Below are 23,539 nucleotides of genomic sequence, written 5' to 3'. Positions count from 1 at the left end.
ACAATAGGAATGCGGGTGTTTATGGGACGTGTAGTTTTTTTGTCTTTGATTCCACCGTTGTCAGCAAAAACACATTCGATTGAAATAGGATTAGAACCGCGAATACGAGGGTAAATCGGCGATTTAATGTATAACACAGGGTTTAAACTAAACAAAAACAAGGTTTAAAAAGTTAGTTTCCCAAAATTAATCTCGCAATCGATTTTAGGAGTAATGTAAGGTCGTGTCAAACGCGTTTGTTTGAGAACTCCAATTCCCATGACCCTTCGGGGTACACGTGACTGCCTCATGCTTCTCTGTCTTCTGCAATAGTGGTGAAGAAAAGAGGTAGGCAGGTTAGATGGCCGTCAGTCTTGCTATCAGGTTTAGATCGAGTCTCAGGGAGTCGAGTCACAGGTAAACTCCTCAGCTTGATTTCTTTTAACAAAAAAAAAAGTGTTAATTTTTATTATTATTATTATTATTATTACTTACGCATCTTCACTCTTTTTATTAGAAGCTTTAAATGGGTAATTTTTATTATATTTGTATTATTATGTGATGTTTTTAGTATTAATGTCATGAAAATGGGATTTGAAACCCAATTCTTTTTTTTTTTTTTAAATTTGTCTATTTCTGTGTTATGGTTTTGATCTAACTGCACAGTGGGACAATCAAACCTGAACGTTTTCAGATTTTAAGCTGTCAGTTTTAGGATAAAAAAAAAAAAAAAAAAAAAAAAAAAAAAATATATATATATATATATATATATATCTTCTAGTTCTAATCTTATATATAGTGCCATACATCCTTTAAACTAGCAAAATACATTTTTTTCTTAAAATAATGAAATGCATCTTGGATTTTACAATTAAAAAATCCTCTGTAGAACCTTCTTTATTATTATTATTATTATTATTATTATTATTATTATTATTATATGCTGTGTTCATTTCCATGACAGTACAGTACTGAGAAAAAGTGTACTATACTGTACTCTTCCTTGCCACTTTTGTCTCCTTAGTTTGTATCTTTTACTGGGAAATGTAACTGCATACCTTGTAGTTTTAAAAGGTGTTTTTTTTTTTTTTTTTTTACACTTAAAATTATGGTCAATCCTAGCTGACTATGAGCATGACACGTTCTCTTCCTGGTCTACACAGAGACAAACGACAGTTCATGCTCATATTTATACTCGCACTTAACACCTACTGGCAATATAGAGATCTTGCATGTGACGTCACAGCCGATCCAGATTGTGACAGACGCCATCTTGTAGGTCAAATGCCATATTTCCGCCTTCTACTTCAGCCACACAGCCATTCTACCTGTGCACGTTTTTTTGTGTTTATTTTTGCGTGTTGTTTGTCTGTACCGGACTTCAATATCCACTACAACCGTATGGACTTACTGGACATGGGTTTCCAGCAGAAAATGACGGTTTGTAGCGATTTCCATCGCATGCACAACATTCCGGACGAGATAGCGAGACCAGTGGGGTCTCCGTGGATTGTTATCGGAAGCAAAGCGAAGGAGGCGGCGTCGGGAGCGGAAGCAAAAGCGAGACTGCAGAGCCGGCCTGTTGACTAAGCTCAGAAAACAGCCACTCAAATCTCCACTGCTAAACCTCTACCTCTCCAACGCCAGATCCATGGTAAACAAGACGGACGATTTTGGAATTACAGCTGGAATTACCCTATTCTATTCTATAATCGGCTGGTCAGTGCTATACTCAATACTTAAGTGACTTACCCGTCCAATGAGGATTGTTATTTTCTTGTTTACAAGATGCCACATCTGAGTCGCTGACAAATCCTGAATTTCTCTAAAGATAACTGTCCAGAGATTTATAAGCACGCAGTGCTTCACCACTGAACAGCGAGGGAAGGTTAATGAGGTAATTATACACATCTGGGTATTCCACCTCTGGCAGTTCAATATCCACTGACACAGTCGTGAAAACTCCGTCCGGTAAGCCATAAGGGTCACTAATCTGTAGGTCGTTTATTTTAGACATATATCTAGTTATCTGCTCATTAGAAAAATGAGCCGTGTAGTCCGTCGGTTGAAATTGATCCATTCTGTACACGAGTGCAGCAGTATTCAGCTGTGTTTTTTACCGACAAGATGGCGGCTGTTAACTTTCCGGTCATGTGACTGCAAGATCTCTATAGAGTCACAGGTTAACCTGATCTTCATGTCAAGTCAATAAAGGGCACCACCTTGCCGATAGTTTACATGAAATCATTTTCAGGTATACTCGTGAACTTCATCCACATCTTCAGGTAAAATGTACAGATTACAGGGTAAAGGTTCCATCTAAATGACAAGACAAAGTACACCTGCTCTCTTGATTCTTGATGATCACATAACAGGGTGATAAGTAGATAAATGTGCATCAAGTTAATTTACCTGTGTTTTTTTTTTTTTTTTTTTTTTAAATAAAGGTGCAGAGATGTGTCCAGCGTCAGAGAAGCTCACTGGTCTGGTCGCTGCTACATTCACTCCGTTGACTTCCCAAGGGTACGATTTGACAGCTGAATATTTGAAAAAGCTTCAGTTCAAAATACAGAATATGTATTTATTTGTTTTTTTTCCCCCCAGGTTTTGTTTTTAAGGACAAAAATGTGAGGATCTGGGGGAAGGTTTCCTGATAATGTTGTACTTTAAAGGTCATAGGCAAGGGTTGGAGGTGAAACATTATTGTCTAGAAGAACGACCTAAAAAGCGAATTCAATCTTCCTGGTGTCTAATTTGCACCCTAAAATTGAATAAAACGGTTAAAATATACCGTTTTGCCCAATTTCTGAAGGTTTGTTTACATCTCACTTATGCGCACTTTCACCGCCAGGGGACCGTCGTCGTGACGTCATTTAAGCCAAACAGACCGGGAGCAGCTCTGTGTTTACCTGCGAACCGACCACACGTGTACGGACTTTGGTCGTGAGAGGTTGTGTAAAATGTCTGATAGCGATTTTGAAGTAGGAACTCTCCAAATTGAATATTGAGAGGTGAAACCATATGTGTATGAACCTCTGGCCGTTGCGAAGCAATCGGTGAATGTGGCTCACTGGTTTGACCGTGCGGCCTCGGAATCGGACGGCGACTCGGCCGACTCTGATCGCGGTGACCCCGGACCTCAACAAGACTCGCGCCCAAACGATTTATTGTGGTAGTTATGATAAATTCCTACTTTCGTCGTAATACTAAATAAGAGCCCTTTTGAAGAATAATTAAACCGCCCTCCCTAGTGGATATAGGGAACGATTACTGGACAGTGCACCAGTAGGCCACATTAGCCTGCCATCCGCAGCATTATACTATTTATAGCCGACTCTAAGCGAGGACATATCCCTTTGTCTCATTTCCACAATGATTGTACAGGATCCCTCAGGATTCTTGACTTGTCAACTGCAAGCAAAAGTAAAAATGTTTACCTCCAATCTTCTCCTTTTTGCTTGAGTGTTGCTGGTCTGTTTCTTCTTTGACTGCTTGATTTTGTTTCACGCGCACAGTCCACTCTCTCCGCCTCGTCTCCTCTTTCGGAATAAGCCGACCCTCTCGCTCCGCCTCTTCTCGTCTCTCGGGAAAAAGACGACCCTCTCGCTCCGCCTCTTCTCGTCTCTCGGGAAAAAGACGACCCTCTCGCTCCGCCTCTTCTCGTCTCTCGGGAAAAAGACGACCCTCTCGCTCCGCCTCTTCTCGTCTCTCGGGAAAGCGTAAAAACTTTTCTTCCTGAACCGGTCCCGTTGTTACAGCAATAAGGCATGGGGGGTTTTTCTTTGGAAATTCCTGAATGCGCGTCTGCACTCAAGCCGAACGGCAATGTAAGTAAACGGAAGTGGACTCAACTCGAGCGGTTTGTTTGGCTTAAATGACGTCACGTGCCGAGTGGTCATGAAAATAGCCGAAGAGAAATTCACCACGATCCGCGCTAACTTATTTTAATTATTACTTATTAACAATACTTCTTGGGACCAGAAGAAAATTACAGAGGGTTTTTTCACATATAGTTTCAAATGTGCATAAAATTAAAACCGTTGCCCATGAGCTTTAAGGCAAAAGAACAAGCTTAAAGCAGATACGCAGAGCCTTTATTTTTTAATAAATTTCTGAGTGGATAGTATCTCCATCCTTGACTCTTGTATGCTGCATAAATGGGAAAATATATAAATCGACCGCAAATTTGTCATTGGAGCCGCCCCGCTGAGCCAGCCAGCCCTGAGCGCATGACGTCACTGCAGGAACCGGTTTTAAAGCCGAGGCCTTTTACAGCTATAGACCAAAGTCATATCAATAAAAATTTATGGTGAAAGTAAGAAGTACCGTTACCAACTCGCTCAACTAAGACTGATTTGACTTCACTGATTGTGGGTTGACTCTCATTAAAACAGGATGGGTGTTATAACTTATGCAACATACATGTGCGTGCATGCATTTTCACTGATAAAACATAAAAGGCTCATTAAATAATCAGATGAACTGAGACAATCACATTCTGAAGCAAATTAAATAATCTTATACCGCTAACTTAAACACACAATACAAGTTACATGGATTAATCTAAATGCAGGTAAACAACGAGTGTTTTTGTTTTGTATCCAAATAAGAGTCGGCGCTTACCCGTCTGTGTTCTCGCTTCTTGAAGGCCGACCTTGTGGCCGATTGTTTTGAAACAATTTGACTTTCAGTTCGCCGTTCATTTCCTTCTTCCACGTAAGGGCAAACTATTGCTGCTGAGGCGAGCATATCCAGCCGAGAAATCAGACGGCTGCTCCACTTCTCCATTTTCTCCATACTGAGTACTCCGCCATTACTGCTTGGCTCAGGCAATTACTAAAACCTGGGATGGGACGTCACCAGTTTTAGCAACAACCATGGAGAGGTCACTGCCCGAGCGATGTCCCGTTCCGTTCCGTCCCAGGTTTTAGCAACAACCCTCTGCTCACACTCCGGGAGAACTGGTGCACCTGAACTTGCTTTCCTTTTCTTGTAGTTTTCTTTTCCTTTAATTGTTGGTACTGCACCCTCTTTCAATACGGGCTTATAGCCAACGCTCCTCAACAGACCAGAGGTCCCGTATGAGTCTTCAGTAAAATGTGCAGAGCAGAGGAGAGACCACTTTGTAGGCGCCCAATGTGCCCGTGAACTTCTCACAGAATGCGTCCAAATCCTTGCAGTTTGAACATTCTTGGGCCATGAATGCAACGTAAATCCACCTTCTGTCATGTTGCTGCACCCGCCAGCAACACATCTACGTGGCATGACGATAAATTAGCTCAAAATGGAAGCTTGAAGTTGCAGTCAGCTCTGTGTTTTAGTATAGCGGAAATGATGAGACTGATAGACTTCCTGCTGTGACGTCGCATATGTCCAGGTCATTCACTCAGACGGCTACCTATATAAATCACTTTAATCGTAAAAATTACGATATTAGATTTATTGCTAACACTTAAAACTATTCCTGTGCCATTCTTGAGGTCTCAAGGCATTTATAAACAAAAAGCGAGGCCATGGCTCTGCGTATCTCCTTTAAAGATGCTCTTAATCAACAAATGTTGTCTCTGTACGTGGTTTTCCCGAACACACTTGTAAGAAGTCTTAAGAGCAACTTTGTCACGTTTGTCCTCGCAAAAGGCATTAGTAGTTGCTAAATCCAGTCGATGAGGTCACATACCGGTTAATCAAAAAACAATTCAATGAAATATAAAATGCTGAAAATGTAATATGGAAGCGAGTGTTTTACTGGGAAATACACTGCTTGTATTTTTCATCTGAGCTCCATCTGGGACATGGAGAACCAAAACCGTGATACAAATCTCTATATGACACTCGTGAGGAAATCAATGAATTGTTTTGATAAGTCTGGGGACTTTTTGTTTGTGAATGTGTCGATATAATAAAAAGAAAATCACACGTTGGCTTGAAGATGTGAAGTTTATCTTCTCATGTTGAAAATCACTTCACTCGTGATAAATACATTCACCACTCGAACTTGATATAAACTTCATATCTTTGTGCAGCCGTGTAATATCCTCGATTTATTTTTTTCGTGGTCCAAATCCTGCACTCTGCTTGACTGGCGAGCGGGTCCGTATCCTATGGTACGGACCCCGGTTACGGATCTCTGCCGACTCGCTCATTCACAACAACAAACATGGTAGCATTTTTTTCTCAACATTTATCTTTTTTTTATAAGATTTATTTATAAGATTATCAAAAATCTTATAAATTTTTGCCAGCATTTCTCAGGAGAATAGCATTAATTTTACAGCATGGATAGCGATAATGACAGTGTTCACGGCGAGAGCGAGTTTTACTACCCTGAGGAAGAAGAAATAAAATAAAACATTTCAGGAGAAAGCTAAAAACCTCTAACTTGCTAACGCCGAGCAAAAACATGGCTGAATCCTGAATGACTCCTATGTGTATAAATAGGGGACTACATAGGCGGCAAAATGTAGGTTTTTTTTTTTTTTTTCCTGCCATGGAAGTGCACTTGTATACCGAGGAGGAAGCCATTTGCATTACAGCCGTGAATGAGGATTCAAAATGGCGGTTTGGCTCGGTTTTCCCTTTCGGGCGCGCTCGTTTTCTGTTAGAATTTGGTAAAGAAAAAATAAATATATTATTGATCAGCTTAAGGTCGGTCTGTATGGTGAAATACCGTGACCTCGGCCTTGAATACTGACCTCGGCCCAGAGGGCCTCGCTCAGTACTTTCAAGACCTCGGTCACGGTATTTCACCATACAGACCTCAAAATCTCATCATTACCACATTATATATGTAATTCTTAATGTTGTGGTGTGTTTTTTTTTTTTTTTTTCCCCCCTCCTCTGTTTTATTTATTGTTCCTGTTCACCCATTTTTTTGGCGCTGCTCCTACAGCTTTTGAGACAGCAACACCGTTCCAACTCTGACACATCGGTTCTGAACCCATGTAGTGCACTTGTATTAATCTTTGCACTAGCCCCCCTGTCTTCTTTATTTAAGTCATTTTTCAATGGCGGCATGTTGGATATTATGGTCTGGCACCCCTGCTTGCTGACTGCACTGTAACGTGTATCTCCGCCCATCCTGCTCATTTAAAACCGAGATCTTGGAGTGTGAACTCTGTTTTAAACCGTGCCAAATAGACTTTCTGTAGATCAAGCCAGTGTCAGCTGTACGTCATGTTTTAAAAAAAAAAAAAAAAAAGAGAGAGAGAGATTTTGGAGTGCGAGGTCTCATGCCTGATCCAGTTCCTGTCAGTGACCCTGTGCTCCAGCTGAAGAAACACACTTTGCATTTTCTCTGCAGAAATGCACTCAAGTTAATAATTGAAACTATTTTTTTTTTTTTTTGGACGATAACATTTTTTTTTTATTCCAAGCACGTGTCTGTTTTTCCAGACACAAATAATAAGCAAATTCTCATCTCATTATCTCTAGCCGCTTTATCCTGTTCTACAGGGTTGCAGGCAAGCTGGAGCCTATCCCAGCTGACTACGGGCGAAAGGCGGGGTACACCCTGGACAAGTCGCCAGGTCATCACAGGGCTGACACATAGACACAGACAACCATTCACATTCACGCCTACGCTCAATTTAGAGTCACCAGTTAACCTAACCTGCATGTCTTTGGACTGTGGGGGAAACCGGAGCACCCGGAGGAAACCCACGCGGACACGGGGAGAACATGCAAACTCCACACAGAAAGGCCCTCGCCGGCCCCGGGGCTCGAACCCAGGACCTTCTTGCTGTGAGGCGACAGCGCTAACCACTACACCACCATGCCGCCATAATAAGCAAATTAATTCAGTAAATGTTTTCCCTGTGCTCGCTCATTTCATTGTTACCTTATCAAGAGCTTAATGCCCATTATAAATCAGCATGCAGTGGAGTGGGATCTGGTGTATGAAGGAGGTACAGAATCGATCCCATCACCTGCCCCCCCCTCCTCAAACCATGGTGCCTCCTCATCCCCTGGACCCTCTCGGCTGACCGCTTCCCAGACTGCAGTCAGTCAGAGTCCGAGAGCATCAGTGCAGCTGGGAGCTGATCAACACTGAGAAGGAGTGGCTCCAGTTACCCCGAGACCTGCAGGACCAAAGGGCGTGGCACCATCAGGAGTGTCCAGGCCTTAAACGGGCAAAACTAGACCTGCTGGCCAGACAAGTGGAGCTTCAGAGGGTGTTAAATTATTAAAATAATGTAACACCAGCAGTTAATTCAACACCACTCTTCACTTGTTAACTGTGAGAGTCCCTCTGAGGCGCATTCTGTGTGTTCGGCTGTGAGGAGAAACTGCTTGTTGTGAAAGAGTGATCCGGGTCCATCGTAAGTTGAGAGCGAACTTAAAGCTAGACGGCCTTTCGATTTCATAAAATCGGTGAAATTTAGTTCCGTCTGAAATGTGGTCATTGTGATGTATGTTTATTTCTGTAATATCTCACAAAATATCAGGCCATTCTGTGGCTGGGAAGTTATTTAATTTGAGGGGATTAAAGCAAATAATGTGCATGAAATCGTTCGCTTCGTGCAGTCAAGCAGACAGAGGAAGTCCGTGTGCGCATGCGCAGGTTTACCTTCTTTTGGGTTTTACAGCAGCTGGCATCCACAGTGTTGCATTACTGCCATCTACAGGTTTCCCTTTGAGCGTGCACTGACAGTTCCATCATTTTGTCGCTAAACGAACAGCTGATCACACAGAGGTGCTCGCTGAGCGCCCATATTTATTATTAGTTTGGTCCTGCGTTTCCTTTCCTTCGTATAAAACAAAGTCTTTTCTTCTCGCTTTCTTTCCGTTACTGTAGTCGGTTTTTCACGTTTCATTCGCACACTCTCGTCCTCCATTTTTCTCTCCTGTTTCAAATCTGTATCCCACAATGCCTTGCGCGAACGGGGAAAGCCCACCATGTGATGTGATGCGATGCATGACGTAGTATCTTCAATTGGGTCATGGTGAAGCAGGAAAAAAATAGCAGAGAATTTAGGGACATGTGGAAATAAATTCATTTTTAAAAAATAAAATAAAAATTGGAGGTCTGTGGTTTGAATTCAGTAGCTTTTGGTCACTAAACATAAATAATTGTGTGTCGGGGAAAAATTCTTTTTTTATGACCTACACTTGAAAAATCAGAAAGGCAGTATAGCTTTAAGTACTACTTTTAGCTACGATGTTATTTGGGAAAACCACGTTAGCTTAACGATGGGTGGTTAAAGACGCTCTTAGGCTACGTTTACATTACGTCGAATCAGCGGATCATCAGATTAACGTTCTTAAAACGATTCGCGTTTACACTAAAACCGTTAGCCGTGCACACAGCAACGCCAATACGCGGATACGCTAATCACATGACTTTAGACGGCGCGTAACATGATCCCAGTGCATTTCAGACGGCGCGTAACATGATCCCAGTGCATTTAGGGCATGCGCAAGGCTCACCACTTGCAAGTAGAAGGATGGCAAGCCTAATACATGGATACGCTCGGCTCCGCAGGCATCCTGCGCTCCAAATCACTCCGCCCTGAACAGCGAGTGCCCTCTGGAGGGTGCGCACTCCGGCCCTGCGCAGCTCACACAGCGCACGAGTGAAGTGAACAAGCCACGATTCGGGACTGAGCCGCTGTGTGTGTGATCCCAGCGCATATCACTTACTACTTGCAAGTGATGGCAAGCCTAAAGACAATCATAACTACACAATGGGCAGTATTTGCATCAGTATTTGCAGTATTTTCATACTTTTATACTCTTTAATAAAAGGTGATACAAGGCGGAAGTCCGCGCCGTTTTTCAGCAGTCGCGTCACATGACCAACGCCAGCGAATCAGGAAGGTGGATGTCACAGTGACGTTGTCCAATGAGACGCCAGCTAGAGCTCAGCACAGCGTATCCGCGTATTCTGAATGTTTACACAGCACCGGAGCTGACACGATCTAGATTGAATACGTGGACGCTGGCGGATTCCCGTTTCCTGGCGTTTCCAGGGGGTTTAATGTAAACGGACAGTGCATCCGCGAAGAAAACGAGACAGATACGGTCTAATGTAAACGTAGCCTTAGCCTTAAGAAGCTTTCAGGAAACCAAGCCCTGGTGTTTTAATTGATCGATGAATGAATAAAAATAAAGTTTGGCTTGTTGCAGTGTGTTTTTGTTTTTTTATCCAAAACAACTTTATTACTTGATCAGCTTAATCCAAATTCTTTGCTTAATTTCACGTTCATAATCTGAAAATTTAGCTATGACTATAAAGCATCTTCCCTTTGAGTGCCATGTCCAATTAATTATCCAAGGAGACGTTATAGCAAAAATCTATTTGCAAGTTTCTTTTCTTGTCCAGTGGTTTAAGCCTCCATATGCTTGCCCTTTAACATTAGGTCATTTTGGATGTTTTGATTTGGAAAATCTGTGAATAAGCGTTGCTCATCGAGTCACGAGGTCATGAAAATGTCCACTGTGTGCAAAAGAATCAGGAATCTGAGGTCTGATAGGATGCGTTTTCTCTTCTGCTTTCCCGTCCAGTGAGCTGAACCTGGCGGTGATCGGCCCGTACGTCGACTACCTGGTGGAGAAACAGAACGTGCGCAGTGTGTTCGGTGAGTCTCGATCGTGCGCATAAAAGATCAAGGGTTTGCTCTTTTTTTCTAATCTGCGTGTGTGGTTTAGTGAATGGGACGACGGGTGAAGGCTTCTCTTTAACGCTGCAGGAACGGAAGGATCTGGCTGCGGAATGGTGCAAGCAAGGCAAAGGGAAGTATGTTAACCGCCGATAATTAAACCTGTATGCACGAATGATGATAATGTGGAGTTTATTTAGTAACATTTTTGTTTTTTTTAATAGACTCAACCAGGTCATCATTCATGTTGGCTGCCTGAATGTAAAAGATTCTCAGGAACTGGTGAGCAGGGTTTATTTATTTATTTATTTTTCTCTTCCTCACATTTCCAGAAATGTGCGTCACACACATCAGCTGTTCCAGTCATCTTTGTGTGGAAACACCAGAATTTGCATTGACACGCGGAAACTCTGTTATTGTGGTTAACCTTTTGAAATGAGGAATGAAGTTGTGATTTCCTGTGTCTTGTGCAGGCACGTCACGCTGTGTTAGCAGGAGCTAATGCTATAGCTGTCATCGCTCCGTTTTTCTTCAAACCCAGGAAAGCAGGTTTGTATTGCACAATACTGTATTCTGTAGAACAGACTGTCTTGAGTCCCTGACGTGGGTGGAATACTGAAACATGGCAGGCGGGAAATGATGTCATCATAGACTTTTTTGATTTTTGTCACTTTTGCTTGACTTGTTCGGTCTCACACACACAACACACGGACAGGTGCTCTGGTCAGGAGAGATCCTCTCGTTACTCCCTCCGTCCTTTTCTACCTTCCGTCCTCACGGCAAAACACACACAACGTTAATTGACGACAGATGGACTGACTTTGTCATTTGCCTCCTCTGGCCCCGCCCTTCATTCACAAACTGATGCTTGGCCACGCCCCAGCTGCCACATACCCCCATCGTCTGATTCAGACCAAGGAGCCGTCCGGCCTGCAGTGGACTCCCCCTCCCAACTGACGGGACAGGAAGTCCACTACCAACAGGTGGCGAGATACTAAGGGGTGATCTGCACATTAGCATCTTTTATGCGGTGAAGCCACTGGAGGGGCGCGTGGTCCGAACAGAGGGTGAAGGGGCACGCCAGCAGGTAGTATCAGAGGGTGAGGACCGCCCACTCGATGGCCAGGCACTCCTTGTCGATGATACTGTACTTACTTTCAGGCATCGAGAGCTTGCGACTGATGTACAGAACTGGTCGTTCCTCACCCTCCACCTTCTGGGACAAAACGGTCCCCAGGCCTCTGTCTGATGCGTCCATCTGTAAAATAAAAGGGAGAGAGAAGTCAGAGGAGTGTAAGAGTGGCCCCCTACACAGTGCAGCTTTCACCTTGGTGAAGGCCTGTTGGCACTGCTCCGTCCACTGGGCTGGATCTGGGACCCACTTTGTAGTGAGATCAGTCAGCGGGCTGGTGGCGGCCAAATAATTAGGTATGAATCTGCGATAGTAGCCAGCCAGCCCACCCCAGGAACACACTCCTTCCCTTTTTGGTCTTGGGCCTTGAACAGGCCGCAATTGCTTCACTCTTGTCAATTTGGAGACCCACCTGCCCACGACCCAAGTGGAAACCCAGATACCATACTTTCACCCACCCAACTGCACATTTTTTTCGGGTTAGCTGTGAGACCTGCACGCCTCGGGGACTCTAGGACGGCCTGAAGGTGTTCTAGGTGCCGTGGCCAATCATTACTATATAATAACGTCATCAAGGTAGGCCGCCACATAGGCAGCGTGTGGGGTGGAGGATCTTGTCCATGAGCTGCTGAAATGTAGCGGGAGCCCCAAACAACCCAAAAGGAAACGTGACAAATTGGTGTAACTCGAACGGTATGGAAAAGGCCGTTTTCTTTCAGAATAGAGGAGTCAACGGGATATGCTAATACCCCTTTCTCAAATCCAGTGTCAAATAAAAGCCAGCAGAGCCTAATCGATCGAGCAACTCATCAGTGCGAGGCATCAGGTACGCGTCGTATTTGGACACCATGTTGACTTCTGTCGTCCACACAGAACCGACCCGACCCGTGAGTCTTCGGACAATTAAGGACACTGGTCATGATGTATTACAACAATACAAACGGGTGCCCCCATATTGCTTTTCTTTGTCAGTCTGTTATTGTTCGCTTGTTCCATTTTATGCGTAAAATACCAAAATTATTTAAAGACGCAGCGTGAGGAGGAATAGATTGACTGTCTGGTTTCGCGCATCTCCCCATTTGGAAGTGGTCATGTGATCGCTGGTTGGTGGGTGGGAACTGGATTTTGATTGGTCAGCTGAATGCCGTTTGTCATTATCTGTGAGAATTTCCTGACCTTTCTAATAAAACTTCTGTTGTTTGTTTGTTTTCCTCAGAGGTGTTACAGATGTTTCTGAAGGAAGTGGCTTCAGCAGCTCCACAGCTTCCTCTCTACTATTATCACTTGCCAAGCATGACGGGGGTGACATGTACATCACTCACTCACTCACTCACTCACTCACTCACTCACTCACTCACTCACTCACTCACTCACACACTTTTCCTTCCTTTTTCTTACGTTCTTCCTTCCTTCTTCATTCTCTTGCTCTCTGCTCTCATTTCATTCTTCTCCCCTTTCACTCATTTGTCCTCTTTTCTTTTCCGTTTATCTTTCATGCTCTCTTCTCCTTTCTTTCCTTGTCTTCTCTTTATGCCTCCGCCACAGTAAGGTGCAGGAGGCATCATGTTTTCGGGTTGTCCGTGCATGCGTGCGTCCGTCCATCCCAAAACCTTGTGAACACGATATCTCAAAGGCTAATGTAAGGAATTGCACCAAGCTTTCACCATTTGTGGACAAAGATAAACTAATTTAGATTTTGAGATCAAAAGGTCTAAGGTCAAGGTCACTGTGAGGTCAAATGTCTGTCCGAAAACCTTGTGAACACAATATCTCCAAGGCTGATACAAGTAATTTCACCAGGTCAAGATTACTGTGAGGTCAAATGTCCATCCCCAAATCACAACTTAATAAGGCGTGTAGTCTAGAGCCCTGCACTCCCACGGGAGTTCCGCGGGACCCGCCGCAAAGCAGTGTGGCGCGGGACAAATTTTGAAAGCTCATTGTGGGCGCGGGCGGGACCGGAAGTGCACATATGCGGCGCGGGTGGGAGCGGTGATGAGCTGCAGTCCCGCTAACTAAAAACGTGCTTGAAATAAAATGTATAAATTATTAATTTATGTCTATCATATATAATTTGTGCTGGATATTTTATTTGGCATTAATAAAAACATTTTAAGATGCCTAAATTTGCAGAGAAAGTCAGATTGAGTGAGAAATGGCATCTTAAACTTGCCATTGATCACCCTAAGGGGAAATTCTTTGATCACTCTAATGACTCGCAGTTCACACCCAGCTAGCAAGAGAACCATGAGTGAATTGATTTTACTTGTTGCGTTAGTCTACAACTTTAATCAGAGAGACAGGTTACACAGTGACGGTAGACTTGACTCAATGCTGTCCCAGAAATAATTCCTGTAATATGCAAATTTGGCTGTCCAATCAGAGGCGGCCAAATTTGCATATTACAGGAAGGCTTTCTGGGATAGCATTGAGTCAAGCCTACCGTCACTGTGTAACCTGTCTCTCTGATTAAAGTTGTAGACTAACTCAAGCAGTAAATCAATTCACTTCTTTTACTAGCTCTGCTTTGCAATAAATAAAAAAAAAAAAAACATTGGTACAAAGCAAGCCCATTCACTTTTTTATGCTGATCAGAGAATTAGAATGGTTTCTCATGTGATAAAAATGTGTGATTTGCGATTAAATATTTTAATTGTTTGATAGCACTAATTATTATTATTAGAGATACTACATGCTGAATTCAGAAACAAAGTAAACAATAACAAACGTGAGCTGTAGATATTTATGCTCAAATCCACTCAAAGTAGGGGGCGGGGCACCATCACGCTGTGTCAAGACAAGAACTTTCCTGAGAAATAACGCGAACGTCTGCATCATGCGGGATTTGCGGGCGGGAGCGGGACAAAATATGGCGGGCGGGAGCGGGACTGAAAATCATAATTCTTTGCGGGCGCGAGCGGGAGTGGGACTGCACGATGCGGGCGGGAGCGGGACTGAAAAATCCGACCCGCGCAGACCTCTAGTGTAGTCTACCGGGTGGAGGCATCCCCATCGACGCCGTTGGCGTGGAGTTCTATCTAGTCTGTTTTGTTCTCCTTTTATTTCTTCTATCATTCTTCTCCATTTATTTACTTCTTATTTCTCATCTCCATCTTAATTTTTTTCTGTTCTTTTTTTTTCTTCTTTCCTTCATTCATACTCTTCCCTATTTGTTTTCTTTTTTTTTCTTTTCTTGTTCCTTCTTAGCTCATCCGGCCAACAGGTGATGAGTTTATTCCATCATGTGTTATCTGTCCAGCGTCCTCCACGTTTCCTGAAAATCGCTTCTTCTCTCTGTTCACCGATTTTTATTCTTTTTGGCAGGAAGGTCGGTCTGCCTGGGTTGCATATGGCTTCTACCCAAATTTGCATAATTGCAGTTAATAATGAAGATATGGAGTAATTAATCAATCCCTAACGAGCAGTTTCCACACAAATTGCTTCTTCTCTCTCAATTCTTCACCGATTTTGATTCTTTCTGGCATGAAGATAGGGGTACCTAGGGTACCCAGATTTGCTTAATTACAATTATTAATGAAGTCATGGACTAATTAAGCCTTAATGAGCAGTTCAATAAAAAGGTCAATTCCTCACCGTTTTGGATTATTTCTGGCAAATAGGTCGGTATTCCTAGGGTGGATATCGCTTGCTTGCTTAATTAATTCATTAATGAATTTAATTAAGCTTGCAACATTTGTTGCGCAAGGTGGCCCACTTTAGATCGTTCCTTCTGAACTAGACGGGGCCGGAGTGAGCTACACCGTTACTGACGGTCTTGTTGCTTTTTCTTCTCTTCTTTTTCCTGTTCATACTGTTCTCCTTTCTATCACTCTTTCTTCTCTTATATACTCCTTACTACTTTTTATTCCTCAATTACTTTCACCCCTTTTCTCGTCTCTTCACTGCTCATCTCATTTCTGTCCTTGTAGTGAATGCGCAGGAGGTTATGGATGGCATTGAGAAAAATATTCCTTCGTTCAGAGGGGTGAAGTTCAGCGCGCTGGATTTAAGAGATATGGGAGAGTGCGTCACTTATTGCCGTCCTCATTCTTGGTCCGTCCTCTACGGCGTGGATGAGGTTGTGTGTTTGTTTTTTTTTTGTTGCACTCTTTGATTGTGGGCTTTATGAGAATAAATTTCACAAACGAACATTGAAACAAACATAAATGGTTCTGTGTTTTTTGATTAGCAACTGCTGGGAGCGTTGGTGCTGGGAGCCGACGGTGCCGTGGGAAGGTCAGATTAATTAATTATTTTTTTTCTGTTCCTGCTTTAAAGTTTAAAAAAAAAAAACATTGTAAACTAATACTTGATATGTGGTCTGACTTTGGAAGAAAAACGGGCAGTACTTATTCCTTTAGTCATTTCCAAAAAAGTGAAACTAGGATAACCTTTTAACATAATCGACATAAACTCCTTTACTAGCTGTTTGACAAATTCCTCAAAAATCATGAGCAGTGTTTGTCATATTTCAGAAATAAACACTATTTCCTGTAAAATAGCTACGTCATTGTGTTGTCTATCAAATAAGTAAGATAAGCATTAAAACTAACTGATCGTTGTGTCAACTGAAGGCCAATTTATGCTGACAACGCAGTCCTCGCAGGTGGTGTTGCAGATGGCATCTGCGTAGCCCCCCCCACCTTCGCAGACGCTCTGCGCGCACCTCCCAAAAATTGTGACCACCGCAGAAGCCTCGCAGACAAGAGGGCTCTGATTGGTCCACTCCAGGTCCACTCTACATTCGCTGTACACGCACTTCCGCTTCCCTACTTTCCCGGTTTGTTTTGTTTTCACGACTGCCATTTTTAAAAACACGAGCGAAGATGGAGCAGCACGAAGAGCGGTTGATCGAGGAAGTACGTACATCTATACGACTCCAGTTCTAGTCATTATAAGTAACCGGAGGATAAACACTCCACTAACCACACCCACCAACTACTCCTAGCGACTTCGCGCCCCCTTGCGTTGTGGCGGTGAATAACATCACGCACACCTATTACTCCCCGCTCAACGATAAATTACAACTGTCTGCGAAAAGCTATCTGCGAAAGCCTTGTCGCAAGAGCATGCAGAGGCGCTGAGAAGTGCCTGCTTAAATGCAACCTGTGTTGTTTGTTTGTTTGTTTTTAAAAACATATATCACTACAAATAATTTTTATTTTATTTATTTTACTTTTGCACCAATAGATATTGCAGTACTGTGCAAAAGTTTTGGGCACACGTAAAGATATAAATATTTAAATAAAAACAAAAAAAAACAGTAATCAGTGAGCCATAATAAATCAATATAACGAAGTGAATATTTGGTGTGAGACGACCCTTTGCTTTAAAAAAAATAAATAAAAATAGTCGTCTGAGGTCCAGTGAGCGCAGTTTTATGCGGAAATGATCTGTAGGTTTTACTGAGCATCTTCCAGAACCAGCCCCAGTTCTTCTGGACACTTTGACTGTCACACTCACTTCTTCTTTTTACACCAAAATTTTGCCAGTAGCCTTCATTATGTTTTCTTTTTTAATCTGAAAAGAAAGTGCTCTCTTATGGAATATGCATACCTGCCAACCTGTACGCATCTTGCGTAGCCGCTACGAATTTTTACCTCGTTGTACGACTGTACGTTTTCACATTAAAAAGTACGCATATCGTCCGAACTCGCATTTCAGTCAAGTTCTCGCTGAAGTTGATACTGCTGATTTGTGAGAAAACTCAAAGCCAGAATGGAACGCTTTGCCCAATCCCCCCGCCCCTCTTCCAGAGCGTGTGGCTCTGCCCTCTTCACCCCCTCCCCTTCCTCCTTCGCGTCTCTGACTTGAGTGCAGCCAGGTGGCTAGAGCGAGTCGGGGATTGAAACGTCAGTTAGACGTCATTTTTATATTTGTAACAGAAACGGTTGTGTTTCACGTGTACTCGAGCTTCCTAGCCGTTATTTTGTGCATTTACAACACCAACAGGGCGGCACGGTGGTGTAGTGGTTAGTGCTGTCGCCTCACAGCAAGAAGGTCCGGGTTCGAGCCCCGTGGCCGGCGAGGGCCTTTCTGTGTGGAGTTTGCATGTTCTCCCCGTGTCCGCGTGGGTTTCCTCCGGGTGCTCCGGTTTCCCCCACAGTCCAAAGACATGCAGGTTAGGTTAACTGGTGACTCTAAATTGAGCGTAGGTGTGAATGTGAGTGTGAATGGTTGTCTGTGTCTATGTGTCAGCCCTGTGATGACCTGGCGACTTGTCCAGGGTATACCCCGCCTTTCGCCCGTAGTCAGCTGGGATAGGCTCCAGCTTGCCTGCGACCCTGTAGAACAGGATAAAGCGGCTAGAGATGATGAGATGAGACGAGACAACACCAACAGTACAGGCTAGTTCTTCATTTAACTTCGAAGCCGTCACTCGAGGTTGCATATTCGATGCGGTAACCAACGAAACCTGATTACAATTCCTCTCGCGCTCTCATTGAATCACTATGATAAGTACCACTTTATTGATGTGCTCAACAAAACGTAGCGTGTTGTATATCTTAAGGGCAGTCGGTAACTTCTGTCAGTGGTAGCCTAAATGTTTGCAGATGATGTGAAGTCGAAAATTGGTCATCCCTCTTATGAAAAAACCTGCGTGGTACTGCAGTATCAAATGCTTTTTTTATACAGTATTACTGCAGTAAATGCAATATTTTGAATGCAAATGCAATAGTTTGCACATGAAAAAGGCGTACTACAAAATACTGCAGTGTACTGTATAATGCAATATTTTTACTGTATAATGCAATATACTTCCAATATGTTAAAAAATGCAAAAGTCTAAACCTATTGCATGGGAAATTTGTGCAGACCATGTTTTGTGTTGAAAGTGCCTTTTTTACATACTGTATTAATTTATTGTGTTATTTATTTTGAAAGAGTGGCTCCGGTTTAATTTCATTTCATTTGCACATGTATTTAATGTTTGTTGTGCTTTTCAAAATGGAAGGAAGTTCCCAAAAGCCATCAGTAACAGTTTCCCAAAGTCTATCAATAGGAATGTTTTACAAAACTGGACTACGTTCCCAAGGTCAATCAATAAAACTGGATTGAAAGTGTGTTTTGGTCTGCTGGTTGTGGTCTGTGGGGGCGCATGCGTGCCGGGTTGGGGTGAGGTTGACGCGGGGGGGGGGGGTACTCATGAAATTGTAAAATTGTACTCATAATTTTTTCAAGGTTGGCAGGTATGAATATGCTGCTCAGACATATTACATATATATAATTTTTTTTTTCTTTAACATTGTTTTCCAGCACAAAATGAAACCATTTGGAACTCTAAAATGGTTTTGGAATGTTGTGACTCGATAATGTAGAAGTCATAAAATAGAAATCTATAACAGTTTGTATTTTTAAAAAAATGTGGGGGGGGGGGGCTAAGACTTTTGCACAGGATTATATTTTATATCAAATTTATTTTTTCCTTTCTCTGTCCCTTTCCTCTGCAGTTTGTACAATTACCTGGGTCAGTTCATGAACGACATGCTGAGTGAGTTTAAAAATGGAAAACTACCTTCCGCTCAAACCCACCAGGTGCGTCTTCAACCCGAACGCCATCTTCTCTTATTCTCTCTCAATACTTTTATTAAAAAAGGTTAAAGCTTAATCTGATCTGTGCGTGTTAAAGTATAAACCCATTACAGGCTCCTTCTGTAAATGCTAAATAATTATCTGCTCATAAAGTGAAGTTTTCTATCTGTTTGCTGTTCAAGTCCCTGTGAAGGAGCTGTTACTATCGAAACGATATCGTATTAGAACAAGTGTGTTTAATATAAACCTGTGACCTGCAGCTGCACTAATGTTAGAGAAAATTAATCAACACCTTCTGACCAATCAGAATCCAGGAACACCTGTGGCATAAAGCAAGCTATATAGCTGCTATAATAATAATAATAATAGTAATACTTGTTGTTAATGTTATTATTATCAGTACAATTGTTATATCAATGTTCACTATTAAAAACAAATTATCTATAATCCATGAATAATTATCTATCACTACTACTACTACTAATTATTATAATAATAATAATAACTACTTTTTTAATAATAATTTTAACATCTTATAACTCAATTTTATAGCAATTTAATTATCACTACTTATTAATTACTAGTATAATTAAGTAGTTAATAATTACTACTTATTAATTATTAAATTACATTTTGATAATCACTGCTTATTAAGTAGTAATTAATAATACTGAATTATAATTGCTACTCAATTATTAATATAGCTAATAAGTAGTGATTAAAATGTTATAAAATTGAGTTAATTTTTTAAAAATTATTAAAAAAGTAGTTTTATTATTATTATTATTATTATTAGTAGTAGTAGTAATAATAATACAAACAATTATTCATGGATTATAGATAATTAATGATTATTTTTGAATAATGAACATTGATATAACAATAGCACTGATGATTTAGTTTACAGTTATTACAACACATTGATTAATATTGATAATGGTTATGAAAGGTGACGGTTGTTTTTCTGTGTTTAATGTAACGCTCTGATGATTGTATGACTGCATAAACGGGTTTACGCTGTTACCTGCTATAATGCAGAAGATACTCGAGAACTTCCTCAGCCAGCTGTATACTGTACCACACTCCGACTGATTTTGCTGTTGGACACAAAATCACACATCAAAGATAATCTTTGGGGATTGAAATAATGCCGGCTAAGGTTGTTCAGCTGGTTCTACTTGCCGTTTATTGTTTTTGAAATGATTCATGGTGTTTTCTCCAGTAAACCGCAGTCTTCTCCTTGCTGCTGCAGTAGTGCTGCAGTAGTTCTGCAGGCCCAAAACACACGACTTTGCTTCAGCTGTTTGCGTGTCTAACAGTTGCCATTGATGCACCCTGTTGTTCACCAATTGTGTGCATTCTTCTTAAAGTTAGTAAAAAAAAAAACTATTGCAGAAAACAGTTTTAAGTTGTCGTATTTATCATTTTCTTTGCCATGGTACAGTCTTAATTTTTCTATTTAGAGGTCTTGAAAAGGTCTCAAAAGTCTTTTAAATATGTACTTGAAAAATGTGCAGATACCCTGGATATCCTTTTTTTTTTTTTTTACATTTATTTTTTATTAAGGCATGTACATTTTTGCATTACAGTAAGAAATTCTCATCTTATTGCCTAAGGTTGCGTACATTTTGATTTTGGCAATTAAAGAAGATGTAAAAAAAAAACACACAAGGAAAAAAGATAAGGAACAATATGAACATGGGGAGTTTACACTTAGCATTCCATTACACAATATAGGTTGGTAGCAGGAAAAAAAAAAAAGAGGATAAGAGAGAATAACCCTTCTGCTAACAGACATCCGCTCTTATGTGTTGAATATAAGCAGTCCACTTGTTCCTAATTCTGGAAAAAAGTTTCTGTCTGGAATCTTAATGAGTATGTCATTTTTTCCATCACATATATGTCATAAATCACATCTACCCTGGATATCCTAGTGGTAGAGTAGCCAATTGGAGCACGTGATTGCTCATATCCAGTGAATGTGGATAGAATAAAATTTATTTCTAGTAAGCAATCAATCACAAACCACGACACGTGTGTTGTGTAAGTTGTTCTAGTCGTCTTAACTTCGAGAGAGAAAACCGTGAGACTGAAGTGACGTCAAGATTAAATGCATGTAAAACTAGTTCAGAAATACATCGTCACTTTTAATGAATTAAAAACTTGGAATAATTGACATTTATGTGGTATAAAAGGAATAAAAATCCTTCAGGGCATGCTGGTGAATCATAATAAGTCAGTTGTCTTTGTATCAACATCATGCTATTGTTGATTGATTGATTATTTTTCCTTGTAACAGCACAATCCCAAGTGTTTTCCTGACCTTGACTGTGTGTATCTGTTTTTATTGTCTTTTCAGTTTCAGGTGCAGGACTTCATCACATTCGCAAACAGTCTGGGTGAGGTCATAGATTACAAAGCTGGTTATACAACAAAAAAATGGAAACAAATAAACTATCAGCCTTTCATAATTTTTTTTTTTTAATTTATTTTTAATAATGTCGACTGTATATCTCATGACAAGATGTGAAGGTGCGTAATGGTCTTCTGATCTTTCTCTAGGCTTCGACCTGCCCATGAATAAGCAGCTGATGAGTTTGTGCTCCGGTTTGGCTCTGGGTCCCCCGAGGCTGCCGCTGCAACCACATTCTTCTCCTAATGTTCAGGCTGTCTTTAAGAAACTCCAGGAGATCATCGGGCCTTGTCCTAAACAAAACAGCGCTGTGATAAACTGCCCAAGCTGAATATGCGCAGGTCGTTTGGGTAAACACGGTTGATCAATACTAGTCTACCCAGTAATCCACTAATCTGGATGTCATCTTAAGTGCAATTCCTGTCATTTGATATCTTTTTTTAACATTTTCTAATATCTACAAGAAAAAGGCTTCGGGAAAGCTGGTACAGGGTTTTTATTATTGTTTTTTTTTTTCCTTTCATGAGTGTATAAATATCCCTGAGCTCTACGTAAGAATCTGTAGAGCTCATAGGCTTGTCAGAGTGAAACCATTTGACCTCCATCTTACCACTCGCATCGTGGAGCGGAGCAGATTTTTAGACCAAGGGTTCTCAACCTTTTCTACTTTAAGGCCCACTTATTCATATTTGTAACGAGTTTTGGCTCCTCTATTCTCTTAGAATCTAATAATCTATTGTAAAGTGTATTAATTGGGATGTGACATCATTCCCTGTTACAGATGGGAGCCCGGGAATTAAATAAAGGCAATAAAAACAAACTGTTTTGAATTGTAGGTATTTAAAACTGTATTGATGTCCCAGACACCAACATGGAATGCCTTGCATGCATGGTTTTGAGTCAGAAGGGATTAATGATCCAAAAGTGGAGTCTGGTCCATTAACACAAGAACTTTTTGACATGTTTGTGTTCAGAAAACAAGCAAGTTATTAAAACCAAGAAGTACACTCAAAAGAAGTGGATATAGAAACCACTCAATGGGATTAGATCCTTACATGCTGACAAAGAAGGGTTTTGGAAAATGATCCATCCGCTGAGTTCCCTGACATCTCGGACTACACGGACACACAGATGAAAACCTGGAGAACAACTTTTTGTATGGGGTTGGGTTAAAGAGCTGGGGATCAGGACCCTACAAGATGGACAGAGGGAGACGGATCGACGTGCAGGAGGAGTGTCTTATTAGCAGGCGTGATGTTTATAAAAGCACAATCGTAAAGCAGAGTATTTAAACAGCATTATAAACATACTGTAGCTAGAAACAAACGTGACCGTGATGATACTTTGCACAGCCTCTGTGAAAACGGCATCCGTATTTGGACGTGCTGATTTGCACTCAAATCAGTATCAAGTGTTTCCCATAACGACTGGGTCCCGAGTGCACGCGGCTGCTCGAGCTGCGCCGGAATAAAGTACACAAAGGGGTGACAGTCGAGTGTTCACATGCTGTGTAACCACAACTTTTAGCTTGTGTGTATATCGCCACCAAAATGCCTCATTTTCATCGATAACCCATCACGAGCTGTAGTGTGACTGTTGCTTAATGAGGTGGACGTGATGTCGGATGCAACCCAGCAACTGTACCTTACGACAAGTAAAAATTAGCTTCAACTTGGCAGGGGGAAAAGTTCACGGCACACAAGATGGTGCTTCACGGCCCAGTGGTTGAGAAACACTGATTTAGGCTACTGGAAGCCACACAAAACTAGACAAGTTATTTATGTAGTTGGTGCGAAAAATGACCAGGAAAATGGCTGCATGTGCAGCAGTGAGTGAACTGTACAAACCGTCAAGTCAGAGGTTGTGGACGGGCATTTCACCTGT

At 41.6% G+C, this 23,539-nt stretch overlaps 1 protein-coding gene across 1 annotated transcript; it reads left to right on the top strand.

Annotated features, from left to right (window-relative positions):
• The first annotated feature begins 289 nt into the window (after nucleotides 1-289).
• On the top strand, nucleotides 290-22,475 carry npl (N-acetylneuraminate pyruvate lyase (dihydrodipicolinate synthase)). Its single transcript, XM_060932554.1, has 12 exons — nucleotides 290-396; nucleotides 2,427-2,502; nucleotides 10,483-10,556; nucleotides 10,627-10,714; nucleotides 10,802-10,859; nucleotides 11,051-11,126; nucleotides 12,926-13,018; nucleotides 15,639-15,787; nucleotides 15,899-15,945; nucleotides 19,161-19,245; nucleotides 21,602-21,641; nucleotides 21,805-22,475. The coding sequence occupies exons 2-12, from the start codon at nucleotides 2,435-2,437 to the stop codon at nucleotides 21,984-21,986; spliced, it is 960 nt and encodes a 319-aa protein (XP_060788537.1). The 5' UTR covers nucleotides 290-396; nucleotides 2,427-2,434; the 3' UTR covers nucleotides 21,987-22,475.
• Nucleotides 22,476-23,539: the final 1,064 nt, after the last annotated feature.

This window comes from Neoarius graeffei, chromosome 10 (assembly GCF_027579695.1).
Source record: "Neoarius graeffei isolate fNeoGra1 chromosome 10, fNeoGra1.pri, whole genome shotgun sequence".
NCBI lineage: Eukaryota > Metazoa > Chordata > Actinopteri > Siluriformes > Ariidae > Neoarius > Neoarius graeffei.
The sequence above is the reverse complement of the archived record's forward strand: the minus strand, read 5'-3'. Positions and strand labels throughout refer to the sequence as shown.

What these genes read in the sequence shown, in the direction of transcription:
- npl (XM_060932554.1), top strand. Translation starts at nt 2,435, where the DNA reads ATGTGTCCAGCGTCAGAGAAGCTCACTGGTCTGGTCGCTGCTACATTC. An exon ending in CTTCAAACCCAGGAAAGCAG is followed by an intron (nt 11,127 to 12,925) that starts GTTTGTATTGCA and finishes TGTTTTCCTCAG; the next exon opens with AGGTGTTACAGATGTTTCTG. An exon ending in AAGCATGACGGGGGTGACAT is followed by an intron (nt 13,019 to 15,638) that starts GTACATCACTCA and finishes CTGTCCTTGTAG; the next exon opens with TGAATGCGCAGGAGGTTATG.